At 35.9% G+C, this 24780-nt stretch overlaps 1 protein-coding gene across 4 annotated transcripts in view; it reads right to left on the bottom strand.

Moving 5' to 3' along the window:
* PTPRC (protein tyrosine phosphatase receptor type C) overlaps positions 1 to 24780 on the bottom strand; it is a 129640-nt gene that overhangs the window by 32561 nt on the left and 72299 nt on the right. For all 4 annotated transcript variants that reach the window (XR_008791950.1, XM_056110691.1, XM_056110690.1 and 1 more), the window contains 9 exons: positions 20355 to 20564; positions 18696 to 18821; positions 16817 to 16960; positions 14225 to 14341; positions 11369 to 11518; positions 8347 to 8555; positions 7006 to 7066; positions 2269 to 2377; positions 1351 to 1385 (listed from right to left, as the gene is read on the bottom strand). Coding sequence is in view for 3 of the 4 variants with exons in the window: in XM_056110691.1 (XP_055966666.1) it covers positions 1351 to 1385; positions 2269 to 2377; positions 7006 to 7066; positions 8347 to 8555; positions 11369 to 11518; positions 14225 to 14341; positions 16817 to 16960; positions 18696 to 18821; positions 20355 to 20564 (1161 nt within the window). In the remaining variant the exon portion in view is untranslated. The remainder of the gene's footprint in view (positions 1 to 1350; positions 1386 to 2268; positions 2378 to 7005; positions 7067 to 8346; positions 8556 to 11368; positions 11519 to 14224; positions 14342 to 16816; positions 16961 to 18695; positions 18822 to 20354; positions 20565 to 24780) is intronic.

Below are 24780 nucleotides of genomic sequence, written 5' to 3' on the forward strand. Positions count from 1 at the left end.
AAACATCTAGTAATCAAATGAAGAAAAATGTTCATGAATATTGCACAGTAATCTTATTAACTATGGAAAATTTCAGTCCAACCACAATGATAAAATTGGTCATGCACAATTGATTTTGTGTATGGCTGGTGGTTTCTGATATTCATTCTTTCTGAACTCACGGCTATCATTGGGACTCTATGGAGCTTGGGTAAGATGTAATATACTCCAAAGAACAACTGTTATCAACTTCAAATTAAAATGTTTCTGTGAGGCCATCGTGTGTGCTGTAACTTCTGGAAATGGAGAAGCAAAATACCTCCTCTGCATTTGATGCCTGTATTCTTCATTCTGCCCTCATCCAATAAAAAACCCAACCATATGACATTTAACCTCATCCATTTTGTTTTCCATTGCTACTTATTGAATTTTACATACTCATCAAGAAAACTGGTGTTAAAGCAGAGTGAGAAGAGAAAACCAAATGTATTTACTAAGCTTATAGTTTGGAGAGGAGCATTATCAAACAAGTAAGAGATATCATATAATCACATATTTGAAATTGATAGATTCTAGAAAGGAAAGCAAAGCTTGGAGATGAGTTCCAAAGAACACTCCACACGTTTTCACATATAGGCCCAGTGCCTGCTCTTGCCATAGAGTATTCCTTCAAGGCAAGTTAGAACAAGACAGAGTTCTGAAATTTCTCTTGCCTTGTAATAAAAAGGAACAAATCATTTTCTTTATTATCAATATGCTTCTACTTCATTAATTGCATCTTCTCTTATTGGTTCAAAGGTCACACTTTTAAAAAATTTAAAGAAGTAATATAAAAGTTGGGTGGTAGGAAAGAATTTGTTTTACTCCACTAAGTCACATTGCTATTTTGGGTCTTGTTTAGAAATGAGTCAGCATCTTTTCCATACTGAGAATGAAGCTTACTGCCTCTTCACATTGGGAACTTTCCAATTGTCCTTTCCTCACTCTTTTTATTACTGCCTTACGTCCCTCTAAAATCTTAGAAGACCCTTTGCAGTTTCCTGTTTTCTCTTTCTATAAGCCTATTTATATCCAGGTAAGATTTATCAAATTAGAGTAGTATTGTTAATATTTCTCTCTTCCTTCATTAGCTTCAAACATCTTACAAAGAGAGCCTCTGGCCTATTACTGATGTATTTTCGGACTATTTCATATACCTGAAAAATTAATAGAAAATTTCTGACTAAATAATTTTAAAAAATAGTATTATCTCTGAGTCAATTAATAGAGGAAATTCAGACAAAATTTTAAATTCTGAATTTGAATTTAATGAATCAAATCAAATGTGACCCCTCCACATTTTTATTCATAAGTAAAAGTATGCATACTTACCCTTGTCAACAAGACCAATTATTTCACCTAAATCACTGTGGAAACAAGAAAGGAAGTTTGTTTATTTTAAAGAGATAGGCTTTACCTGGGATTTAATTTATATCTAATTAGTGTATCAAATTAGTGTAAGAAGGGAATGGAGGTGGTGTGGATAAAAAAAAGAGATGAGAAAAGAGGAGCAGGAAGTAGAGATGGGGCTAAAGATAGGAAGGAGAGAAAAGAAATAGAGGAGAAAAGGATAGAAGAGAAGTAGAGACAGGAGGGAAGTCAAGGAAAAGTGGAGGAAACAATGAATCATTGCTGAATTCAGATAAGGGAATTAATGATTTAAGTCTATTATTTTTCATAAAATGTAGTTGTTCCTGATTTAAAATTATATATTCTTCCTTAAATAAATTCTCTTTTCTTTACCTCTATCAGTAGATCCCTGTCACTGTAGCACTGTTCATCGATTTGCTCAAGTGAGCACCAGTAACGTCTTAATTGTAAGACTTGTTGTTACTGTTTTGGCAAATCGAATATGCCACGGGGAGCTTGCCAGGCTCTGCTGTGCGGGCAGGATACTCTTGGTAGCTTGCCTCTCCAGGAGGGGTGGAGGAATTGAACCCGGGTCAGACACGTGCAAAGCAAATGCCCTATCCACTGTGCTATCACTATGGCCATACCACCCTGAACGGGTCTAGACTCGTTTGATTATTAAAGATAATCCTAAAAAATCAATGAATTTTGAATATTTAATATAGACTGATAAAACCACATTAAAAAGATGTTACTAAAAGCCTTTGATCAAAAGCTCTGTGATAAGCTGCATTTTATGCTGCCTTCTCTGAATTTACATTTTTGCCGTTATCTATGTCTTTGATGGGTACTAACATCATTTTTACTGTTATTACTTTTCATTTTAAAATCAATGCTTACCTGGACCTTTTCTTATGAAGATCATAGATTTTATAGAGAACAACAAGCAGGGCAATTGATGTTACAATAATCAGAAATACCAAAAATATAATCAGTGCTTTAGAATTATCTAGAAATTAAGAAGAACAATTTTTGTTAGGTCAGACATTTTATAATGTTATTTAAAGAATCTTTAGAATACTTATATTTTGGTATCTTTATTCATTTCAAGGTTTCCAGAACATATTCGATGAGACCAAGTAAAATGAATTCCTAACTTTATAAATATATTATTTAGCACTGTAGCACTGTCCTCCTGTTGTTCATCGATTTGCTAATGTGGGAACCAGTAACATTTCACAACAAATTATGAGACCTGTTGTTACTGTTATTGGCATATTGAATATGTCACGGGTAGCTTGCCAGGCTTTGCTCTGTGGGCAGGATACTCTCAGTTGCCCGGCTCTCCGAGAGGGGCTGAGGAATCGAACACCTGTCCGCCAGGCTGGCTGCACATGCAAGGCAAATGCCCTACCCACTGTGCTATTGCTCCAGCCCATATTATTTAAAAATAATAAAAAATACTTTATAAGATAGCAAGATAGCACTTAGATTACAGAAAAAATCCTTATTATATTATCCCATTTTATTAGATACTATCACTTAAATTTAATCCTTTAGCACTTCTTGAAGGAAATCAGAGAAACAATCTTATAATTTTCAGAGTGAAAGTCAGCAGTTTAACATGATTGGCAGATGCTGGTCATCTCCTAAGAGGATCAGTAAAGGCCCTGTCCCCCAAGATAAATGCTCATTGACATACAAAAATCAATTAACCAAGGAGGAAAAATTATTTCATTCTGCAAGCTAGTATTAATTTTCTCTGATAACAATTTTACCAAGGTTTGCTGTAACATGTGTCATTTACTGGGGACATGGGCAGAGTAAAATAGTATGTGTTAGATCTGTCTCTTTCATTAATACATTTCCTATACAACCAAAGTGTAGCAAAATAATGTGCCTTAAGGGCCCCACTCTAGGCTGGGCACTCAGGCTATCCTTGTCCAGAATCCTAATTATTTTTGTGATTAGAACTTTAATTCTCTACTTCCTAAAACAAGTTTGAAAGAAATGATAGTAAACACTTAGCACCGTGCTAGGGACAGGAGGATAGTGTAAATATTAATAATTCACCAAAAAAAAACAGAATTGTTTTTTTAAATTTTGGAGTCATACTAGGGTTAAACACTGCTGCAGGTAATGCAGGTGTCTTGGAGGACAAAGCAAAGATCTTTGTTCTCATGGAACTTCTAAGGAGGAAAGAAAGACAGTAGACCTAATGAAAAAGCCAATGGTAAAAGTAGGTTCGAAAATGATTTGTGAGCTCTGGCTGCAATTCAAGGATGAGGCAGAGTTTGTCCAGAACATGAAGATAGAGGAATTGCAGAATATGTTCTAGGGCTGCTGGGCTGGGTGGAGGGTGGGGAAGGTGAGCAGTGCTGAGATCCCCCCTGAGAGGAGTGAGGAGTGAGGAGGAGGCAACTTTCAGGGCCTTCAGTCTTTCCAAAGCCATTTTGAGTTTTCAGTTAAAAATATAGTGTCAATAGGATTATGAGGAGGAGCAATGTCCTCTGACTTGTGCACTCTATAAATTTGTATGAGTTTTGTGGTAATGCCATAATCCAGGGAAAATAATACAGTGATTCAGACTTATTTGGTAGCTGAAGAGTAACAAGATACAGTTTGATGGAATCACTACAATTACTGGAAATCAGGATGGCTGTGGGTGCAGTAAGCTATGGGAAAGAATTGTCAAGGGCCTGAGAGTTTGAAAGACTCGATGCCCAAGTGAAGTTGTTATGGAGACAATTGGGCATGCAAATATGAAACTCTCATAGCACAAAATATTTCCATAAAGGTCTTGGAAATGGACATCAGTTTGAAAGCTCTCTATAGTTTGTTTATAAGACTGTGAGACTGAATAATTTACCAGGAGATTAAAATTTTCTAATTTTATTTCTAGAACAAAAGTCACAAGAGTCCCACATATTCAAAGGAAGGCTGGAAGAACAAAGGCTACTTACACATGAAAAGGAAGAAACTAAATTCAGTGTAAATATTTCAAAGAGAGGCGATAATCAACAAAAGCAGATGCTGCTGAAATCATTTGATAGATACTGAGAAGTGGCCTCTTAATTTTGGTACTAGGTAGGGTGTTGAATTTGACCATAGTAGTTTTAATGGCGTGATGATTCCCAAGAGAAAAGAGAAGCATTAGAGTTAACCAAAACGCCTGTTTCAAGGAGCTTCACTGTTTCACTGTGAGGGAGGTAAATAAATAGGGTGCAGTGGAAGAGGATAGAACCCAAACCAAAAGTGATATTGTGGTGGTGGTTTAATGATTGTTTTTAACAAATCTAATGAGACCAATTTAGCAGAGGGGAATGATGTAGTGAAGAGGAAAGCTGTTAGGTCAGTATCATTGGGTCTTTTGGGATCAAAGGATTCATAAATCACTTGTAAAAGGGACCACAATGAATAATTATGAACTTTTGCTGCACATGGATGGAGGGAAGGACATCAAAGGGATAAAGGGCCATGCATAAGTGTTTATGGTTATCTTTGGTCTAGTTCATGAATACAGGGAGAAATTGGAGTTTAATTTAGATGAAAAAAATGCCTATAAGATAGTTTATGGTTTTCTGGAGAAAAATGTGATTAACAGAATTGTAAGAATGGAACCTGGTGTGTATCTGTGCTATCATCTGTCATTGATTGCCTTAATTAATTGATATTGCTTCTTCAATCCCTACTTACTAGATAAGTATTAGGAGCCTTACATTGTAATCATGACTGAGCATACATCTGAAAAATAGAGCATTAAAAAGGCTTAAGTTCCCCAAAATTTTCATTCTTGGATATAATTAACATTAGGCATATAAGGAAACAAAATTATCATGTGTTTCTTTAGATTGTAAACAATATAAATTTATAAGCAACAAGGATAAAGAAACAGCCTATTTTCTATACGATCAGTGGTAATCTTCACATAACATTCCTTCTGCCTTGACTGAGGGCAACAAATATATGCTAGAGATAATGTCTCATAACAAAGTAGCTGAAATTGAAATAGATGAAAGGAGGAATATAGAAAGTCACAGATAGGCATGTCAAAAGTGAGTTTTCCATATTCTAACTAGTATATCACATATACATACATATATGAATGGAGAGAGTAAGTCTATCTTGCTAACATGCAATATATATTCCTATTATCCATATATTTTTCCATATCTATCATGCTTTGAGAAACAACAGTACATATGAAATATGCACTATTTGTTCAATCTATATGTGCAAATATGTAAGAATGAAAAGATATATTAATATAAATGCATGAATGAATTATATTTAATGTTTTAGAGAAGTTCTTATTTCAACACACTCCAAAAAGTACACAAACTATTCTCTGTCCTATTTCTATCATAAGGTCTTTTCACTAAAATTCCAAAACAATACCAGTAATGGGTAACACATGCAATAATCAATTGATTTATTCAAAATTTTGGGATACAACCTCCTTTGCTAAGCAAATATTTAAATCCATTTTCAAGATGAGCCTTGACAAGAGACTATAATAAGTGACGGTTGTATAAACTGTATAATCCAGAGCAGCTCAACAGGTTTAGTTCTATGGCAACAGTAAACAGTTTCAAATTTGATTTGAATCACTTATCCCTAATAAAACAACCAAATATGGAGATGAATCTAGTATCTTGGCTCTTATAATATGTTTTCCCTTCCCTCCCTCCCTCCCCCCCCTCTTTCCCTGTGTTTCCCTCTCTCTCTCTCCCAACCCACCTCTCTCTCTATATCTCTCTCTCGGTCAACTGGCAATGACATAAAAGTGGTCAGGCAATGCTGTTAAGTAAAAATGACCCCTAACCTTTTCTCAAGGCTATAATTGAATCATACATTCCCTGTGGCATAGTTGCATAGCTTTGATCTTCCTGAGAGCAGAAAAGAATTTAGGGCACAACCTTGTTGACAACCATGTTGAATCTATGCCTCTGAAACTATTGTAGGATATCCCGAGTCCTTTCTGTCATTATAAGCCAGACGACTCACACACACACATATGTCGTCTCTTTATCTTTATCTCCAGTTGCGGTTGCAGTTCCTGTATGCAACTCTACTAAGATTTACTTAGTGGATTTACTCGCTTGCAGTGTTGTGGATACTGTTCAGGGGGCATCTCTGTGATGGGTGCCAAGTCTGGCCCATTAAAATGTGAGAGTCAGATATGTAACCGAGTCTTTGACCCTGAAGAGTAGACTCTCTATTCTAAATTTTTTTATGCAACCAGGAAAAAGATTCCATGAAACTGTCATTATTATAAGGTATTGTTTTTTTGTTTTGTTTTGTTTTGTTTTTTTTTAGAAAAAAAGGATTGATTTTGAAATAAAATCAGAGATATTTGGCTGAGTTTGTTCAGAATATTGCACTTGAGAGTTAATCGAGCATTTGGGGGAATAAATTGTTTTTATATCTTTCCTATCAGGAATCATTTTGGGGAAGAAAGCTTTAGTGATCAAGCAGATGTAAGACAGAAAGAATGAAAAGCAATGATAGCATCAGAAACTTTCTGTTACTAATGCAGCACAAAAAACTTCCAAATATCTCATTTTATCCACAGAGCAAAAAACTTAAAATGTTAATGCACACCTTAATCTAAGACAATAACTATCCCAGACTTACAATATGTTGTTTCAGTTTTAGTCTCTGTTTCTCCATCATGATGTTTATTGTTATACAAGACCTGAATTTCAATAATAAAAGAGAAATGGTTTCCAAATGTGCATTTATATATCAAAATGTGACACAAGTTATTACTCATAAACTATTTTCATTAAAAACATACTGGAGAACTATAACTTAAAGTTGAGAGTTTACGCTTAAGTGAATATTTTATCATTTTTTGTGATTTTTTAAAAATTTTATTGATTCACCATGAGATGGTTACAAGATTTCATGTTTGAGTTACAAACACACAATGATCAAACACCCATCCCTCCACCAGTGCATAATCCCTATCACCAATATCCCCAGTATACCCCCACATTTCCCACCCTCACACTGCCTATTTTATCATTATTAAAGGAAATATGTAACAGTAATAAAAGATATGAAGAAATCTTAGTGGACAAAGAGGTAGTACATTGGATAAGGTCTTTGCCTTGCATGCAGCCAGAGACAATTCAAATTTGATCCCTATAACCATATGTACTCCCAAGCTCTTCCATGCATGATCCCTGAGCACAGAGCCAGGAGTAAACTCTGATTACTACAAGTGTGCCCCTATTTACAAAAAAGAAATCTTAATTCATATAGCAGTAGCAGTAAATAATGACCAGCAGCATGAAGAAGCAAAACTGAACAGATAAAATAAATGAGGCATAAAGGAAATAAACACACAGAAGATGAACTGAGCTCAGGGATTCCCCTAGAACCAAAGGAATGATGAAGGCTTTCCCCACCTTCAAATTACTTCTTCCACTTTCAATGTACAACATCGATGATCAAGTGACAGTTATCTTAAGAGTAAGTTTTGAAAAAATTTTCTATGTTCACTCCTGTTTCCAAATATTTATTATTGATAACCTCAATGGACTTGTTAAAAAATGTAATTTAAAGATCAGATTGTCAAAGATAAAAAGTCAAGTTGAGATACCTAGAATATAGTACAGTGGTTAGAGCTCTTGTCTCTCATATCCAGAACCACTTGTGCGAGCCCCCAGACTTCCTGAACATCACTTGGGAACCCCTAACCCTCAAAAAAAGAGCCAGATTCTGTAACTGATAAATGTTGCATGGATACAGAAGCAACAAACAACTTCTAAGAAAATCATATTGAAAATCAAAAACATTCTAACAAAATATTTGCTAGAAGCCAGTTTCTAGTAAGAATGATTAGAGTTAAACCAGACTTTAAAATGTGATTCCACTAAACTTTATAACTTGAGTTCATGTGCACACTGAAATTATTGAAGTATCAAATACTTATAATCATAATATTTGTTATAGAAATTATTATCTTACCTTAAAAATATATTTTGTTGAATACTGAAGATCTTTTACTGAGAACTTACAGTCCTTCTTCTTATCTTTTCTAACCTGTTCATTATTTTTCTCGACAGTTAAAACATATTCTCCTTCAGGACCATTAAGATTTATGGGACGAACACAAGTCACATCCACAGAATTGTCTGCGACAAAAGCAACTTTCAAATTTCTGACCTTTTCTGGACCTATAAAAATCAAGGAAGATTGAACTTTCAGTAGTGAACTTAATTTATTGAATAGACATGTTGATTTTCAATGATACCCATCTGAAACTTCATAAGGAAGCTCCCGTGTTACTCAGAAACTCCAATTCTGGGTATCTACCCCAGAAACAATACTCAGATATCTGGAGAATATCCTGCTGAGTGAAAATTGTCAGAAGGAGAGGGACGGACACAGAGTGATCTCTCTCATACTCAGAATATAAAGAAGTAGAGTAGGGGAATAACAAATTCACAATAGCAAGGAAGCTGAGGATTGATCTTCAGTAGGAATTTGATCATGGTGGGAGGGGGAGATGGATGGACACTAGGACGATAGTGTGGTGCTGGAATGCCATAACAGTTTTATAAACCACTGTGACTAAAACAAACAAACAAAAATTTTTGTGCTTCTATGGCCCCAGCACAAGTCACACAATGGAGATGTTACTGGTGCCCGCTCAAGCAAATCGATGAAAAACGAGAGGACCATGCTACAGTGCTACAGTGCTATATTTATGGCAGCGCTGTTACAAACAGCCAAAATCTGAAAACAACCTAAGTGTCTAAGAACAGATGACTGGGCAAAGATACATGGAATACACAATGGAATATCATGTGGTATAAGAAAAGAAAAGAAAAGAAAAGACAAAACCATGCAATTTGTGACTATGTGATTAGAACTGGAGGACATTATACTAAGTGAAGTCAGAGAGGCGAAAGACAGACACAAAATAGCTTCTCCTGTAAGTGGCATATGAAGAAACATAATAAGGTAATAATGAAGTGCCAGAATTATTAGAAGCTAATATCTGACCTATGGAATGGAGCTTATCATGGCAGCAAGACGTGGGCAGAGGGGGCAGATGGGAGGAAAACACAATGGTGGAGGGGGTAGTTGTTGGTATATCTGCATGTCAACATGAAACTGTATCACTGACAGTATTGTAAAATTGTAAAACACTGTGACTAATATGAAATTTAAAACACTATATTTAAAAACTAAGATGTATTTCTTTAATAATTTATAAAATACATATTTGAATTAGTTTAGAATAAACTGTCACTGTCACTGTCCTCCCGTTGTTCATTGATTTGCTCAAGCGGGCCCAGTAATGTCTTCATTGTGACACTTGTTACTGTGTTTGGCATTTCGAATACATCACGGTAGCTTACCAGACTTTGCCGTGAGGGTGAGATACTTTCGGTAGCTTAGAATAAACATATATAATATAAGCTGTCCTGCATGGCAGAGCCTGGCAAGCTACCCGTGGCATATTCAATATGCCAAAAACAGTACTAATAATGGGTCTCATTCCCCTGACCCTGAAAGAGCCTCAAAATGGCAGCATTGGAAAAATGAATAAGGAGAGGCTGCTAAATTCTCAGGGCTGGAAAGAATGGAGATGTTACTGATGACCACTCGAGTAAATCGATGAACAGCAGGACTACAGTGATACAGTGATACAGTGAATATAAGCTGTAAATGCTAATTAGGGGGCTTATTGAATTACTTAATTCAGATGAGAACATTACAAAAATCCACATGTGAAAAACTTGTAGAATAACATCTAAAAATAAATCACCTCTTCAATCAATATCGGCCTGGTCTCAGTACTTGAAATCATGAGTGTTTGTGCAATTCCCCAAGGAGAGTATATAGAACTAAGGAACCGAGAAAAAAAGAAAGGGTTGCAGGGAGGGCAGAAGGAAGGGATTGATTGGGATGACTGGAAAACTCTAAAGACTTACATACAATCCAGGTCATCATGTCTGAGGAGTTCATATTATCCTGCTAAGTACCTATCTGGCTGTATTCTTAAGACCAGCGATACATTGTCTTTGTCCTCTATGCTATCAGCAAATTCAGGAAAGGAACAAAAGCACAAAATTCAAGGATCTGGACTTTATGGACAGGACTTAAATGGCATAAAGAACATTTTATGTCCAATACTGAATAGGACCGTTTTTTTCTTCATGACCCTCTGGTAGTCAGGGCTCCAGCTGTAGTTGCTCCTTTACACAGAGGTATTTCTCCTGCTCTGACCTTACTGGTGTGGGCATTCAGTTGAGAGGTAGATGTAGCTTTGGACTTTGGGGGAAACCACGAAGACTTCAATCAGATGGCAAGAGACAGATGCCATTGAAAGTGCACATCAGGTGGGAAGTGTGTCATAAAATAGCAGATATTTGAGTATAACAATGCATAAAAAATGCCAACCAAAAATTAGGTTGCATGAGGCATTCTGTTGTGTGAACAAGAAGGTATTTGGGGAAGAAGAAATTCTCAGCTGTCTTACTGCAATCATGATTTTTCAGACCAGAGAGATAGTACAAGGGTAAAGACATTTGCCTTGCACTTTGCTGACCCAGGATCAATCTCTGCACCACATATGGTCACCCAAAACCTGGCATGAGTGATCTCTGAGCACAGATCCAGGAAGTAGCTCTAAGTATCACCAAGTGTGGTCCTAAAACAAAACAAAACAAACCCCCAGATAATAGAAAACAATAGAGTACATATTCTTTTTTGAGTGCACATTGCCTGAAATAAGAAAAAATTTGCCTGTGTTCTTTATTCATAAAATAAGGTGATGATATCTGAATGAAGAAAATCAAAAATACAGTTTCTAAATTGCAGTATTTAAGATCATTATAAATTCAATGTCCATAAAGATGTCATGCCAATGTGATTTGCCAGGTCAATGTATTCCCAAAATGAAGACTAGTGGTAAATATTCTGCATTATGAAATGTTCAACCTTAGGTATCCCTGGGGCATCAGGGAATAGCACTTACGTGAGGCATTTGTTCGAAAACTACATGTTTCAGCAGGTCCACGGCGTTGCACTCTTCCCCAGATGGAGGCAATTAATGAGACAGAATACTGTGTGTAAGGACTCAGATTCTCCACTTTGTAACTCCTCTGACTCACGTTGTAGTATTTATCTTACCAGAAAAAAAAAGTAACATTTATCCAGACATTGAAAGCCAGGACTAGCACATATTTAATTAGTTCTGTATATGAAATCATTTCACGTAAACTATGATTGGAATGGTCAAAAAATAAAGAATGGTGTTTGCTTTGCATGCTGCCGACCCAGGTTCGATTCCTCCATCCCTCTCGGAGAGCCTGGCAAGCTACTGAGAGTATCCCACCCGCACGGCAGAGCCTGACAAGTTCCCTGTGGCCTATTCAATATGTCAAAAACAGTAACAACAAGACTCATAATGGAGACGTTACTGGTGCCCTCTTGAGCAAATCAATGAACAATGGGAGAACAGTACTACAGTGCTAGAGCTGAGAAGTGCACATATACACTAGTTAATATATTGAACAAATTCTAACATTATTTTAAGAACCCAAAATTAAAAGATACTTGCATTTTATTTGCAAATTAACTTTGTACATAAAATATTTAGTAAGTTTAGGCATAGCTGGGAAGATGGAATCTGCTTTTTTAAAAAACATAGTCCATGGTGGATATTTGAAAATCTTGATTCTTATTGCTACGAAACGTTGATTTTTCCAGACTTTATCTGATAATTAATCTTATATGTTGAACATTGATATTGACTGTTACAAACTTCAGATGCAGAAAGCATTTGATCCCACTGACTCATTTTACTAGAAAATCTTATTTATTATCCAATTATTATTTAATCTCTAATAACTCATAGTAGCAAGAATAGGGAAAATAAGTTGGTGGTGGCATCTGAACTGCTGGTTAATAGGGAGAGAAATGAATGATATGCTCAAAGAAAAGCCAACATATAAATGAAGGATCATTTTCAGCTGCACTGAGATAGCTTTACATCTCTGGTCTTGCTCAATACACTTCTGGATGGCTGTAGTGGACATGAGTATCAGACACCTGCAATATGCTTGTCTCAGTTAACTTTTGTTCAGATAGAAATTATAGCAGTATCAGTACCTCACCATGGGATGCTAAATATAGTAAGTGGCATGCAGTTTCTGTCCTACCTTGGTTAGGATACTATTTCTCAGAAAGCACTGGTGTTAAGTAAGATAAATCTGCCAGCTCACTTATTTCCTTTTCTAGTGCAAATTCTAAGAGCCAAAAAAAGGTGTATGCCAAAGAGCACCCATGGGACAGCTTCTCTCCCCCTGCTTATTCACATCTGCTAAAGTGTCCGACATCATACTCAACTGCAATTCAAGTGTCAAAGTTCCATTTTCAAACTTAAGCTGGCTTCCATTCACAGAGTATGTTTGTATATGGAACCTTGAATATCTGACATTTATTTTTTTTCATTTTATTTGATTTATTTTATGGTAGCTCAAAAATGGCATGTACATCTAACTTTGTTTTAAGTGATTTGATTACAATTCAAAAAGGATAAGCCAAAAGAATGCTATCAAAATTTACTAAAGACCTATTTTCACTTTGTAGACTGGGAGTTTGTATCTGATTCTCTGCATACACAGTGATGCCACTTCTGCTTTTTTTTTATTGAGGAGAAAATGTTGGGTTGGGGGCATACCTGGCAGGGGTCTCTTCTGGTAGCTTAAGCAACTTCATGGTGCCAAGAATAAACCCGGGAAAAGCCCTTTGCCTTCTCTCCTGCCCATTCTCCCCACAGACTTGTATTCCCAACAAATAGGTATCAAAACACTGGACTGTGGACTCTCTCAGGGTCTGAAGCTGTGCTGGAACAGTTCATTGACTTAAATTATCCCAGAGCATTTAGTATATGTTAAATTCTCCAGAAGAACTTGATCTCTTAAATGACCTCTTATTTGAAGGGCACATGTTTAAAGCATGTCATAGCACAGATTTTGATCTTTATTTGCTTTCATAGCAGTCAAATTCTTTTTTGGGAGGCAGGTGGGGGGTGTGGGGAGAAGGGGAAAGTGTGAGATGCTGGGCCACAACCCAGCCATACTCAGGACTTATGCTGGCCTCTTATGCAGAGCTGGCGAAACATATGCAGTATCAGAGACTGGACTAGCGCTTAGTGGCCTATATGGTAACTGCCTGAACCTCTTTTCTATCTTTCTGGCCAAATTCGAAGTACAACTGTTGTTCTTTTTATGGGGGATGGTGACCCACCTCACAGTGCTCAGAGCTTACTCCTGGATCTGCACTGGGACTCAGAAGGACCATATAGGGTGCCGGAAATTAAGCCTAGCTTGGCCATGTACTAGGCAAGTGCCCTGCCAACTATATTATCTCTGGATCCTAGAACTGTTCTATTGTTTTTCACCTGCCATTTAAAAGGCCTCCAAGGTTAAATGAATACATGTTCATTTTATTCACCCAATATTTTGTGTTCATCAATTAATGCAAACTTAGGGGAATTCACACTATTGCAACTCACATAATATTTGGAAGACAGTAGAAACTATAATTTTCTAGACATTTTCTTGTACAAGATTTTGGGGTACAAGAAATAAAATCAGATAGAGAATGAAAAATGAGCAAATATTGGGATAGATATTCTGGGCATTAGTCATTGCAATGCGCTAAAAAATGTGACATGAGTACAAGTAATTGAAAATCAAAGCAGAAGGATGTCTCACACTCTCTGTGTAAAGAACTGTGTGTGGCACTAACTCAAATCCACATTACTCATAATTTCCAATTCATGATTTACTTTTCTGAATATAGGATTATATTTGATGTAAGTTACCTGAATTATTGATGAAAAGTTCAAAATAATAAGAAGAGCTGTTCTCGAACTGCCACTTAATCTCACTGCTTTCTTTAGTTGTATCATTACAAGAAAGATTCCAAGGCTTTTTGGGAACTGTTAAAAAGAGTAAAAATACAAAATATAAATAAGAAGGCATGAAAATTTTTTTCTTCACATTCTAAGCTTACATTCCTAGTGGCCACATTTTGATTGGTTATTAATTAGAAAATTCAAAGGAAGATGACTTCTTGCTAAATAGTCATTAAACGCACTTGAGTGATATTAAGGGACTTGAAAGTTCACCTGACTTGAAGTACCTGACAGTCTCCTCTTTTTCTCAAATGTGTTATTGTCCATTGATTTGGGGCTTTCTAGATTTTACCATGCTGAAAATCTGCCTTGGTAAGACCGATCAAACTCATAATCATTATTTGGAAGGACACTTTTCATTGCTTTGAGAAACTAGCCATCAGAATAAAATTTATAAATATAATTTACATGAAAGCACATTTATTTGAGGTGTAATTTATGAGGTTAATGAACACATGGTTGTACACAGCTACAACAGCAAGCAAGATACAGAACATTTCTATCCTCTCCCAAAGTTCTATGCTATTTCCCAGTTAACTTGTCCCAACCCCAACACCTTCTTTTGGTTACTATTGATTTAATATTGTCTTTTCATGTATTTCATATAGATGAAACTGAGAAATAAGTAATGTCAAAAATACTTTACTCTATAATACCCTATAGATTCACTCATAGTGTTCCATATAGTTTTTGTGAGCAATTTTTGATTGCAAGATAATACTGTGTATATCTTTGTTGTTGTTGTTGTTGTTTTAGGGGGTAGGGAGCTATAACCTGCAGTTCTCAGGGCTTATTCCTGTTTCTGCACTCAGATATCACTCTTGGTGAGCTTGAAGGACAAGATGGGATGCTGGGGAATCGAATGTGGCTTGGCCATGTACAAGGCTCTACCCACTCTGCTGTCTCTCTGGCCTCGAATATCTTCTATTTATTTGACTGTTGACAAAACTTGTTTTTTCAAGGCCTTTGGAGAAGATTAATTCATCTTTTAGTTAGTCTTTTTGAAAAATACACTGAGTGAAATTAAATTTCTAAGGTATTTTGTTACAGTTTTGGGATAATTTTGTCAGTCTTTTAAATTTTGTTATCTCAATGAGTGCTCAAGTCATCATTGTCTCCTATAATATATTCATCGAGGCATTCTATAAGCTTAGTTCTAGAATTTAGGTCTTCAATACATTTTGAGGCTGTGAAGAAGTAGAGAGTAATGCCCTCCGTTATTTATATAGGCATAGCTGGATTATGTGTTGCAAAACTTCTCTTTTCTGACAGAGAACTTCTTTTGATATTTTATGAAAAAATAATATTTCTGGAAATCATTTTAACACTAATTTTTAAAGAATACAATAATTTTAGTACTTAATTTATTTCCATAAATTAAAATTTTAAGTCTAAAGCAGACATTTTTATCAACATGCAGATTTAAAATATTATGAATTTCAGGGATTTAAGCTTTACTTCTATATGTACATGAAATATATATACTCATTTACATTTGAGAGTACATATACTTGAAAAATATAATTAGTAAACAGCACAGCATTATAAGATCAACCTAAGAAAATTGATTGTATGACTATGCAATAGTAATAAATTATCTGAAGTTAAAATTAATAAAATGCCATTACATGTAGAAATAAAGTTAAACATAGGAATAAGTTTAGCTTATGAAGTGCAAGACTTGTGCACTGAAAATTACAAAATATCTTCAAATAAAATAATATTTGAATATTGTATAAATAAAATAATGACCAAAATTAATGAAAAAAACACCATAAATTTATGGACTGGAGGATTAGCACTGACATATTCCCCAAGCTGACCCTTAGAATCAACCAAAAACATCAGAATTTTAGAACTTAATCAGAATTTTAGCAGCTTCTTTATAGAAATTAACAAGTGTATCCTAAAATTTCAAGAAATATATCTATGAATCTGATTAAATCCTGAATATCGAAGTAATATTGAAGAGACTAAACTTAAAGTATTTATAATTTCTTGTTTAAAACTTACAGAAAGCAACTGTATGGAACAGTGTGATTCCGGTTATGTTATTATGATTGTTTTTTTTTTTTTTAGCTGGGCAGCAATAACTTTCAGTGGATTAAGAATTGTACTTAGGCTGGAAGAATAGTTGTTTTCACTATATTTTATTAGTGAATGTTCCCCTTTTTTTCTATAGAAATAGGATTTAAGGGGAGAGATAAAGGAGCAGGCACAGGAAGAAGGGAATTCGTGTGGGGAGAAAGGCGAAAGGAAGTAGGAAGCGAGGGAACACTGAAACTTCCTCCAAGACCTTAGAAGAGTTCAGTATTTGCAGAAAAGGAAAATGATTAGAGGTTTGATCTTCTGGCATTTATTTTGAAACTCTACAGTGAAAATCCATTTTCTAAAATCTTTACTCCAAACCTCTAGCATTTACTTCTACAATTTTGGAAGAATCGTAAGAGTGCAAAAGAGAATAGAAATTTTACACATAATAGTAAGAAGTATACTCACCTCCAACATCTGTTTTAACGTTTATCTGTTTATGGGCAAACTTTTGTTCTTTATAGAGTATATCTGCATGACAAATATAATTTTTGTCTGGAACAGCATTGAATTCTTTAGTGCTGTTCTTTGTAGGATTTTCTTTCATATTACCTAAAGAAAATGAGTATTGCATATTAATATGTTAATACAATGTCACATTTAAATTTCTTTTTATTTCATATCCTTAATCACTTAATATGTATTGGAGTGAGGATCTTATAAAATCATAAAAAATTCAAGATCATAAAACTATTTATAATAATGAGTTCTTTTGCAACACTAAATTTCAGAGGAAGTATATATATACATATATATATATATATATGAATTTTGGGCTGGGGTGATAGCACAGTGGGTAGGGCATTTGCCTTGCACGTGGCTGACGCTGTCGATCCTGGCGACCCGGGTTTGATTTCTCCGTCCCTCTCGGAGAGACTGGCAAGCTACCAAAAGTATCTCGTCCACATGGCAAAGCCTGGCAAGCTACCAGTGACGTATTCGATATGCCAAGCACAGTAACAATAAAACTCACAATGGAGATGCTACTGCTCAAGCAAATCGATGAACAATTGGAGCACAGTGCCACAGTGCTACAGTCCTATCTGAATTTTAGATGGTCTCAAATTCAGTTGTATGAGCCATATTATTTATTTTGCTAAGTTTAGAAATTAAGATTGCACATGAGTTCACCTCTGTTTAATATGGATATTGCTACATGATTATTTTGTTATGAACACGTGTCTGTCATATCTCTGCTTACTGCTCATATCACAGTCAAGCATTTACTACATAATATAATGATTACATAACATGTGATTGGGTCACACTCCATCTTGTTTGCATGTGTATGCATGCTCATTTGTGTCTGTAAGTCTACATGACTTGCCAAATATGGTCTAAGGAATGACATAATGTCAGAAAGGGAAATACCATTTCAGTGATTTAAAAAAAAATTTTAAAGATTTTTAAAACCCAATGAATCACTATACTGGTTATTACCACCCACCTCCATCTCCCCCTGCCACACACACATCATGAACCCAAATTCACAATCTTAAGAATACTTAAAATTCTATTTCTGGACAGTGTAGAGCAGGTAAGGCGTTTACCTTGCATGCAGCTGGCTGACCTGAATTCAAACACCAGCACCCCATATGGTTCACCAAGCACTCTCAAGAGTGATCCCTAGGCACAATAATAAGCTTTAAGCACTGCTGAGTTGACCCCTCAAAAAAAAAGTATTTTTCCACTTTTTAAAGTATATGTTATTTTAAGTTATTTATAAATTTTATTTGGGGTTGATGAATACTCCCCAGTGGTGCTTGGCGACTATTCTCAGCTGTGTTATTGGGGTTCAATTCAGGGGCTATGTCATATAGGGACTTATTTGGGGTTGGCCACAAGCAAGGCAAGCATTGTAACGCCTGTACTATCTTTTCAACCCCATTTATGAATTTTATTGACAGAAGACTGACTAAATAAACTGGAATCGTGTCATTTTACACTTGTTTTTCCTTTAATTTTTAGTATGTATATCATGCTTTTCATAAAAGACTTCTCTCATAATCTTTAACAATGCTGTGCATGTAATGGTTGCCAAGAAAATTCTTGTAGGTAAACTGACTTTCACTATTTTAAAATATATTAGAGGAATTAATCATCCGTGTTACACATTTTAATGGTTTATAAAAATGACTTGACTAAATACCATAGAGTGTAAAGGGAGCAGCAAGAAAAGAGAGAAGAAAAAAGAAAAAAAGGGGAAAGATAAGAAATGAAAGAATAACTAGTAAAATCTAGAATGATTCATTAAAACAAAAGTTCTCTGATAATGCTATAATCTTACCACATTGAAATATGTATGAGAATTCCGTTTTATTGCAAGTAAAATTATCACTCTTTATATTTAAACAAATAGAACTATTTGCTTTTTCATCCTTTGTACAGTCAGTCAAATAAAATTTTTTAGGAGCTGCCAAGAAAATAAAGAAATCGATATTAACATTTCATAATTCATCCTATATACTGCTATAGTCATTACAAGTATCTTTTAAAATAAGTTTATTGAAGTACCTTTGTATTATAAGATTGCCTAAATTTCATTTGTGAATTATAAGTCAATTTTTGTTTATACTGCATTAGGTTCACACTAAAAGTCCATAGAGTTAGGCAACATGTAGATTACTTCTGAAAAAAAAAAGGTCTAATAATTTAGGTACTTGTGTTTCTAGATTTTTTTTAACATCACAAATTTTAGTAGCATAGAATTTATTTTCCTTTAAAAATGAAACCCTGTATAATAAATTATTTATGAAAGAAAACTCTACAAAATTAAAAATTGAGACTCAAGAAAACACCTAGGTAAATATTATAATGTTTGCAATTTTACATTTAAAAACACTCTATTTTGATTTCCTATTTACATCTTTAATTTTAATTTATTTCTTTTAATTAAATAATTATTAATTTAATGATTAAACTATTGCAACATAATAATTAAGGGAGTCCCTTATATTATATTTTTTATTTTTGGGTTACACCCAGCGATATTCAGGGGTTATTCCTGGCACTGCACTCAGGAATTACTTCTGACGGTGCTTGGGGGACCATATGGGATGCAAGGGATTGAATTTAGGCCGGCCGCCTGCAAGGCAAACACCCTACCCACCCGCTGTACTATCGTGCCAGCCCCTTGATACTGTTTTTCATTATTCTGCTTTTTTACTGCAATTTTTCTTTTTACTTCGCAACTTATATCAGTAAATTTATAGAAAATGAATGTCAAATGACATTTAAAATACCACTAGACTTTAATCTGTTTAAATGTTTCTAAATCAATCAATGATCTTGAACTTATTCAATAATGCAAGAGACTCACGAGCCCTGAATTTACCTCTCTAAAACAAAGTCTTCTAAACTGTTTAGAAGCTATTATTTTTTTCTATCCTTCCTTCCTTTCTTCCTTCCTTCCTGCCTCCCTTCCTTCCTGTTTCCCTCTCTTCCTTCCTGCCCCTCTTCCTCCCTCCCTCCCTCCCTCCCTCCCTCCCTTCCTGCCTTCCTGCTTCCTGCCTTCCTTTCTGCCTTCTCTCTGCAGAAGCTAAGATGGTCCCATTAAACTTTCAGCATCATAGATTTCCTATTTGGGGTGAAAGCATTTTTGTTCTTTCCGCAGGCATCAAGTTCTTTACTATTTCTTCTCAATACTTTCTACATCTACTTATGGACATAAATTTCACAGAGAAGCGAAAAAGAAAGCTTGTGGAAAAAAATCATTGAGTGGCATAACTTGAATTTGCATGAACTACTCAGGCAAAGATATGAAAAGAAAGGAAATGGGATAGAAGGCTTTTATGAGTAGATAATTCCCCATAGTTAGAAGAGCAAAAAGAGCACCTTGTTCTGTCTTGCTCACCTCTTCCTTCAATCCTGTTCACTAACTAGACAAATCCAGTAACACTGCATATGAAATCTCCCATTTTGTATAAATAAATCAATGAACATTTACCTGGTGGTACATATAATTGAAAGGTATAATTACATGTCCCATTAGTTATAGTAATATTGTATCTTTGGCATTCTATGAGATTTTGGATTGTGTAATTTTCACAGGGTGTACCGTCACAAGTCAGGTTTTCATTAACTTGTAGTCTGGCAGTAAAAGGTTTACTTCCATCAACATATGTGTAGTTCACAGAGATATTTGCAAGTTTGTCATCTGAAATAAAACACAAGGGTAAGGCTTACCTTTTGAAATTTTTTTCATAATAAATAAACTAGATTAAAAATATGTAATCATAAAACTTGAAAAGAATCCTATCTCTAAACAACAATCACAAGGGCATGGAAATAGAAGGAATATGTAACATACTAATCTTACTTCTCTTTAAACGACTGCTGTATAAATGGCTACAGTTTCCAAATTTAATGTTAGATGATTATTGGATTAAAGTTTGCCTTCTTAAGTGGAGTGTCAATGACATGACAATAAAGTTCAATCTATTTGGTCATTACCAAGAATCAACTAAGAGTTATTGATAAGAGATCAATAATTACTTATCAGAGTTAATGCTCAAAGAAATTATATAGGTACAATGAAAAATACAAAGAGTAAGCAAACTTTGATCCTTATTTTGTTTTTTGTAAGAATAAACCATAGGGGCTGGAGCAATATCATAGTGGTTAGGCTGTTTGCCTTGCACGCGGCCGACCCTGGTTCAATTCCCAGCATCCCATATGGTCCCCCAAGCACCACCAGGGGAGTAATTCTCAAGTGCAGAGCCAGGAGCATCGCTGGTTGTGACCCAAAAAGCAAAAAAAGAAAAAGGAAAACCATATAGACAAAAACCTTAGCAAGACTCATGAGTAATAAAAAGAGAGAAAACTGCAATAAACCAGATCAGAGATGAAAGGGAACAAATTACAGCAGACTCAGAAATATAAAAGGCCGTAAGATGGTACTGTGAACACCTTTAAGACCCTAAGTTGGAGAACCTTGAAGAAAGAGATGACTTTCAAGAATCACACACCTTCCTGAGACTAGATTAGGAAGAAGTAGAAAACACGAACAGATCTATTTTTAGAAAGGAAATTTATATATTGAGAAAATATCTCCCCAGAATGAAAGTAGTTCTGGTATATAGGGGTTCATTAGTGACTGATATCAATCTTTCAAATAAGACTTGTTACTTATGTTCCTTAAGCTCTTCCAAAATATTGAAAAAATGGATCCTTCTGTGAAGCCAACACTACTTAATACCAAAAGCAGAGAAAGATATTACTAAAAGAGACAATAACAGGCTGATATCCCTGATGAACATGAATGCAAAGATTCTAAGAACCAAATCTTAGTGAACTAATCCAACAAATACCACAAATATTATATATAATGATCAAGTGGAATTTATTCTAGGGTTGTGGGAATAGTTTGTTATACACAAATCAATGAATTATCACACTGTATCTAAAAAGAATAAAATAACTGATATTATTTCATAAACAAATGCAGAGAAAGATTTTTGACAAGATTGAATAACTATTTATGAAAAACATTTTAACAAAAAAAGACATAGAAGGAAAAAACTGGATCGTAATAAAGGCAGAACACAACAAACTAACAGCGAACATCATACTCAATTGCAAACAAAACAAAACAAAAAACCGTCACACCTTCTGAAATTAGGCATTCGGTATGGATGTTCTTCATTATTATTCAGTATTGTTATGGAAGTCCTGATTACAATTATGAAGAATAAATCAAAGGAATCCAAATTGTAAAAGAAGTAAAGAAGTTAAAGCTATGCAGATGACATCATAATATACACAGAAGACCTTAAAGAATCCACTAAATTTTTTTAGTAACAATAAAAAATTTTAACAAAATAGAGGGCTAAACAAATTAATATGCAAAAAATATGTTGCACTTCCCTGTGCAAATAAATAATTGAAGTGAACAAAACCAAGCAAATAACCTCAGTTAAAATAAAGCTCCTAAATATCAAATGCCAAGGATCCACAAAAGATATGAAAGATATACATCAAAAAGGTGTCACTATTAAAAGAATAAATGATAGCATTCACATGATCACTTGATCACTTGATCCTCCATTATTCATCGATTTACGCGAGCGGGTACCAGTAACGTCTCCATTCATCCCTGTTGCGTGCTAGCTAGCCCAGTGGCATCTGTTCGTTCTAGGAACATGCAGAGCCTCAAACCGATCATTCAGGGTCTTGACAAAGAAGTCTGACCATCTTGTAAGTGGGCATCCACGTGATCTTTTGACATCCCGTGGAATCCAGTCAGTAATGGCTCTAGTCCAGCGGTTGTCTGTAAACCTCATTACGTGTCCAGCCCATCTGATTTTTGATGCCTTGGCAAATGAGACAGCATCCCTGATTCTTGAGCGTTGACGGAGATCAGAACTCCGGATTCTATCTCTCATTTGAGTGAATCGTGATATGCCAAGCATAACTCTTTTGATTCCTCTTTGAGAGACCTGAATAGTGTTCTCATCCTGTTTTCGTAGGGCCCAGGTCTCTGAGGCATATGTTAATGCAGGAAGAACAGTGTAATCGAAGAGATGTGCTCGTAGCTGGAGGTTCTTTGTCCTCTTAGTTATTTCTTCAATGCTCTTGAAGGCATTTCAAGCTGCTCTCTTCCTCCTGCGCAACTCAGGTGCCAGGTCATTCATCATGTTGATTTCCCGACCTAGGTATATATAACTGTTGCATTCGGAGATGGTGGTTCCATTGAGAGTGAATGGAGTGTCAGGAACAAGGCTGTTTCTCATAAACATTGTCTTCGTAAGATTCAGCTGTAGTCCGACCTTTCCACACTCATGGTCCAAGTCGGTCAGCATTTGTGCCACTTGGCTGATGTTTGGTTTTATTAGAATGATGTCATCAGCAAAGCGGAGGTGGTGTAGTTGCCAATCATCTATCTTCACTCTCATTCCTTCCCATTCCAGTTGTGGCATGATGTTCTTGAGGGTGGCACTGAAGAGTTTTGGTGAAATGGTATCACTCTGCCGAACCCCTCTCTTGACATGGATGATTGCTTCTTTGTAGAATGGTGAGATCCTGGTAGTGAATCCGTAATAGAACTCACGAAGGATCCTGATGTATTGAGTTTGTACACCCTGATTAGCTAGGGCTTCTATGACTGCTTCCGTCTCAACAGAATCAAAGGCCTTCTTTAAATCAATGAATGTTAGAGCGGCATCTCGAACTCCTAAGAAACCTCAATGAGCTTAGTAATCTTGTGGATATGGTCGATGGTACTGAATCCTTTTCGGAATCCGGCTTGTTCACATGGTTGTCCTTCGTCTAGTGTTCTGCTAATCCTATTCAGGATGACTCAAGTGAACAGTGTGTAGATGACAGACAATAGACAGATTGGGCGATAGTAGCCAATGTCGTGGATGTCTCCCTTCTTGTATAGTAGTACAGTCCTGCTTGTTTTCCATTGGGATAGAACCTTGCATTCAGACAGGTAGCATGTGAAGAGCCGAGCCAGTGTATTGGTGAGTACTGATGGTAGGTTCTTCAGGTGTTCAAGTCTGATCTTTTCTGGGCCAGGTGCTCTTTGTTTCTTTACCGACGAGATGGCATGTTGGATTTTGGAAGGGAGAACATTGGGAACGACATATCCATCATGCAGAATGTGGTATATGGGCAACTGGACATGGCTATTAAAGAGATCTGAGTAGAAGTCATGAATAATCTTCTCCATTGTCCTTCTGGAAGATGTGGCAGATCCAACAGGTTGTCGAGGGCAGTCATCTTGGTCTTGTAGTTGGTGAAGGACAGGTGGGCATTACGAATGCTCTTCCCGGCTTCTGCCACATCTACCAGCACTGCTGCTCTCCTGTCTTTGAGGTCATCCTTGATGGCTTCTCTGCATTGTTTTGCCAGCTTGGACATTCGCTTGCAGTTGCCTGAGGCATGTGCCAAGCCACGTTGGCGAACAAGTTCAAGAGTGTTCAAAGAAAGACGGTTTTCTGTGGTTATCTCTTTCTTGGCATTCCTTGCACAATCATGGAGGTGTTGAATCACTCGATCGTATTCCTCATCAATGTTGTCATTGACGGCATCTTCCCATGTTGCTGCAACAGAGCCAAAGAGCTCCAGTTGGTGGTCATTCTGGGAGTTCTCTTCTTAAACGTCGCATTCTTTTCTCCTCATTCTATGAGATAGAATTTTGCACGAAGGAGACGGTGGTCCAATCCCGTTTGGAATTTTGGGACAACAGCAATATCAGTTAGGCAAAATCACCAATTGAATATGATGTGGTCTATTTCATTGTGGAACAGTCCACCGGGAGACTCCCATGTCCAATGTTTAGATTCAGCCTTTTGGAACTGTGAGTTACCATGGAAGGTCTTGGTTGACATGATGAACTCAGACAGTCTGTCACCCTGTTCATTCCATTC

Source organism: Sorex fumeus, unplaced genomic scaffold (genome assembly GCF_029834395.1).
Source record: "Sorex fumeus unplaced genomic scaffold, SorFum_2.1 ptg000010l, whole genome shotgun sequence".
Taxonomy (NCBI): Eukaryota; Metazoa; Chordata; class Mammalia; order Eulipotyphla; family Soricidae; genus Sorex; species Sorex fumeus.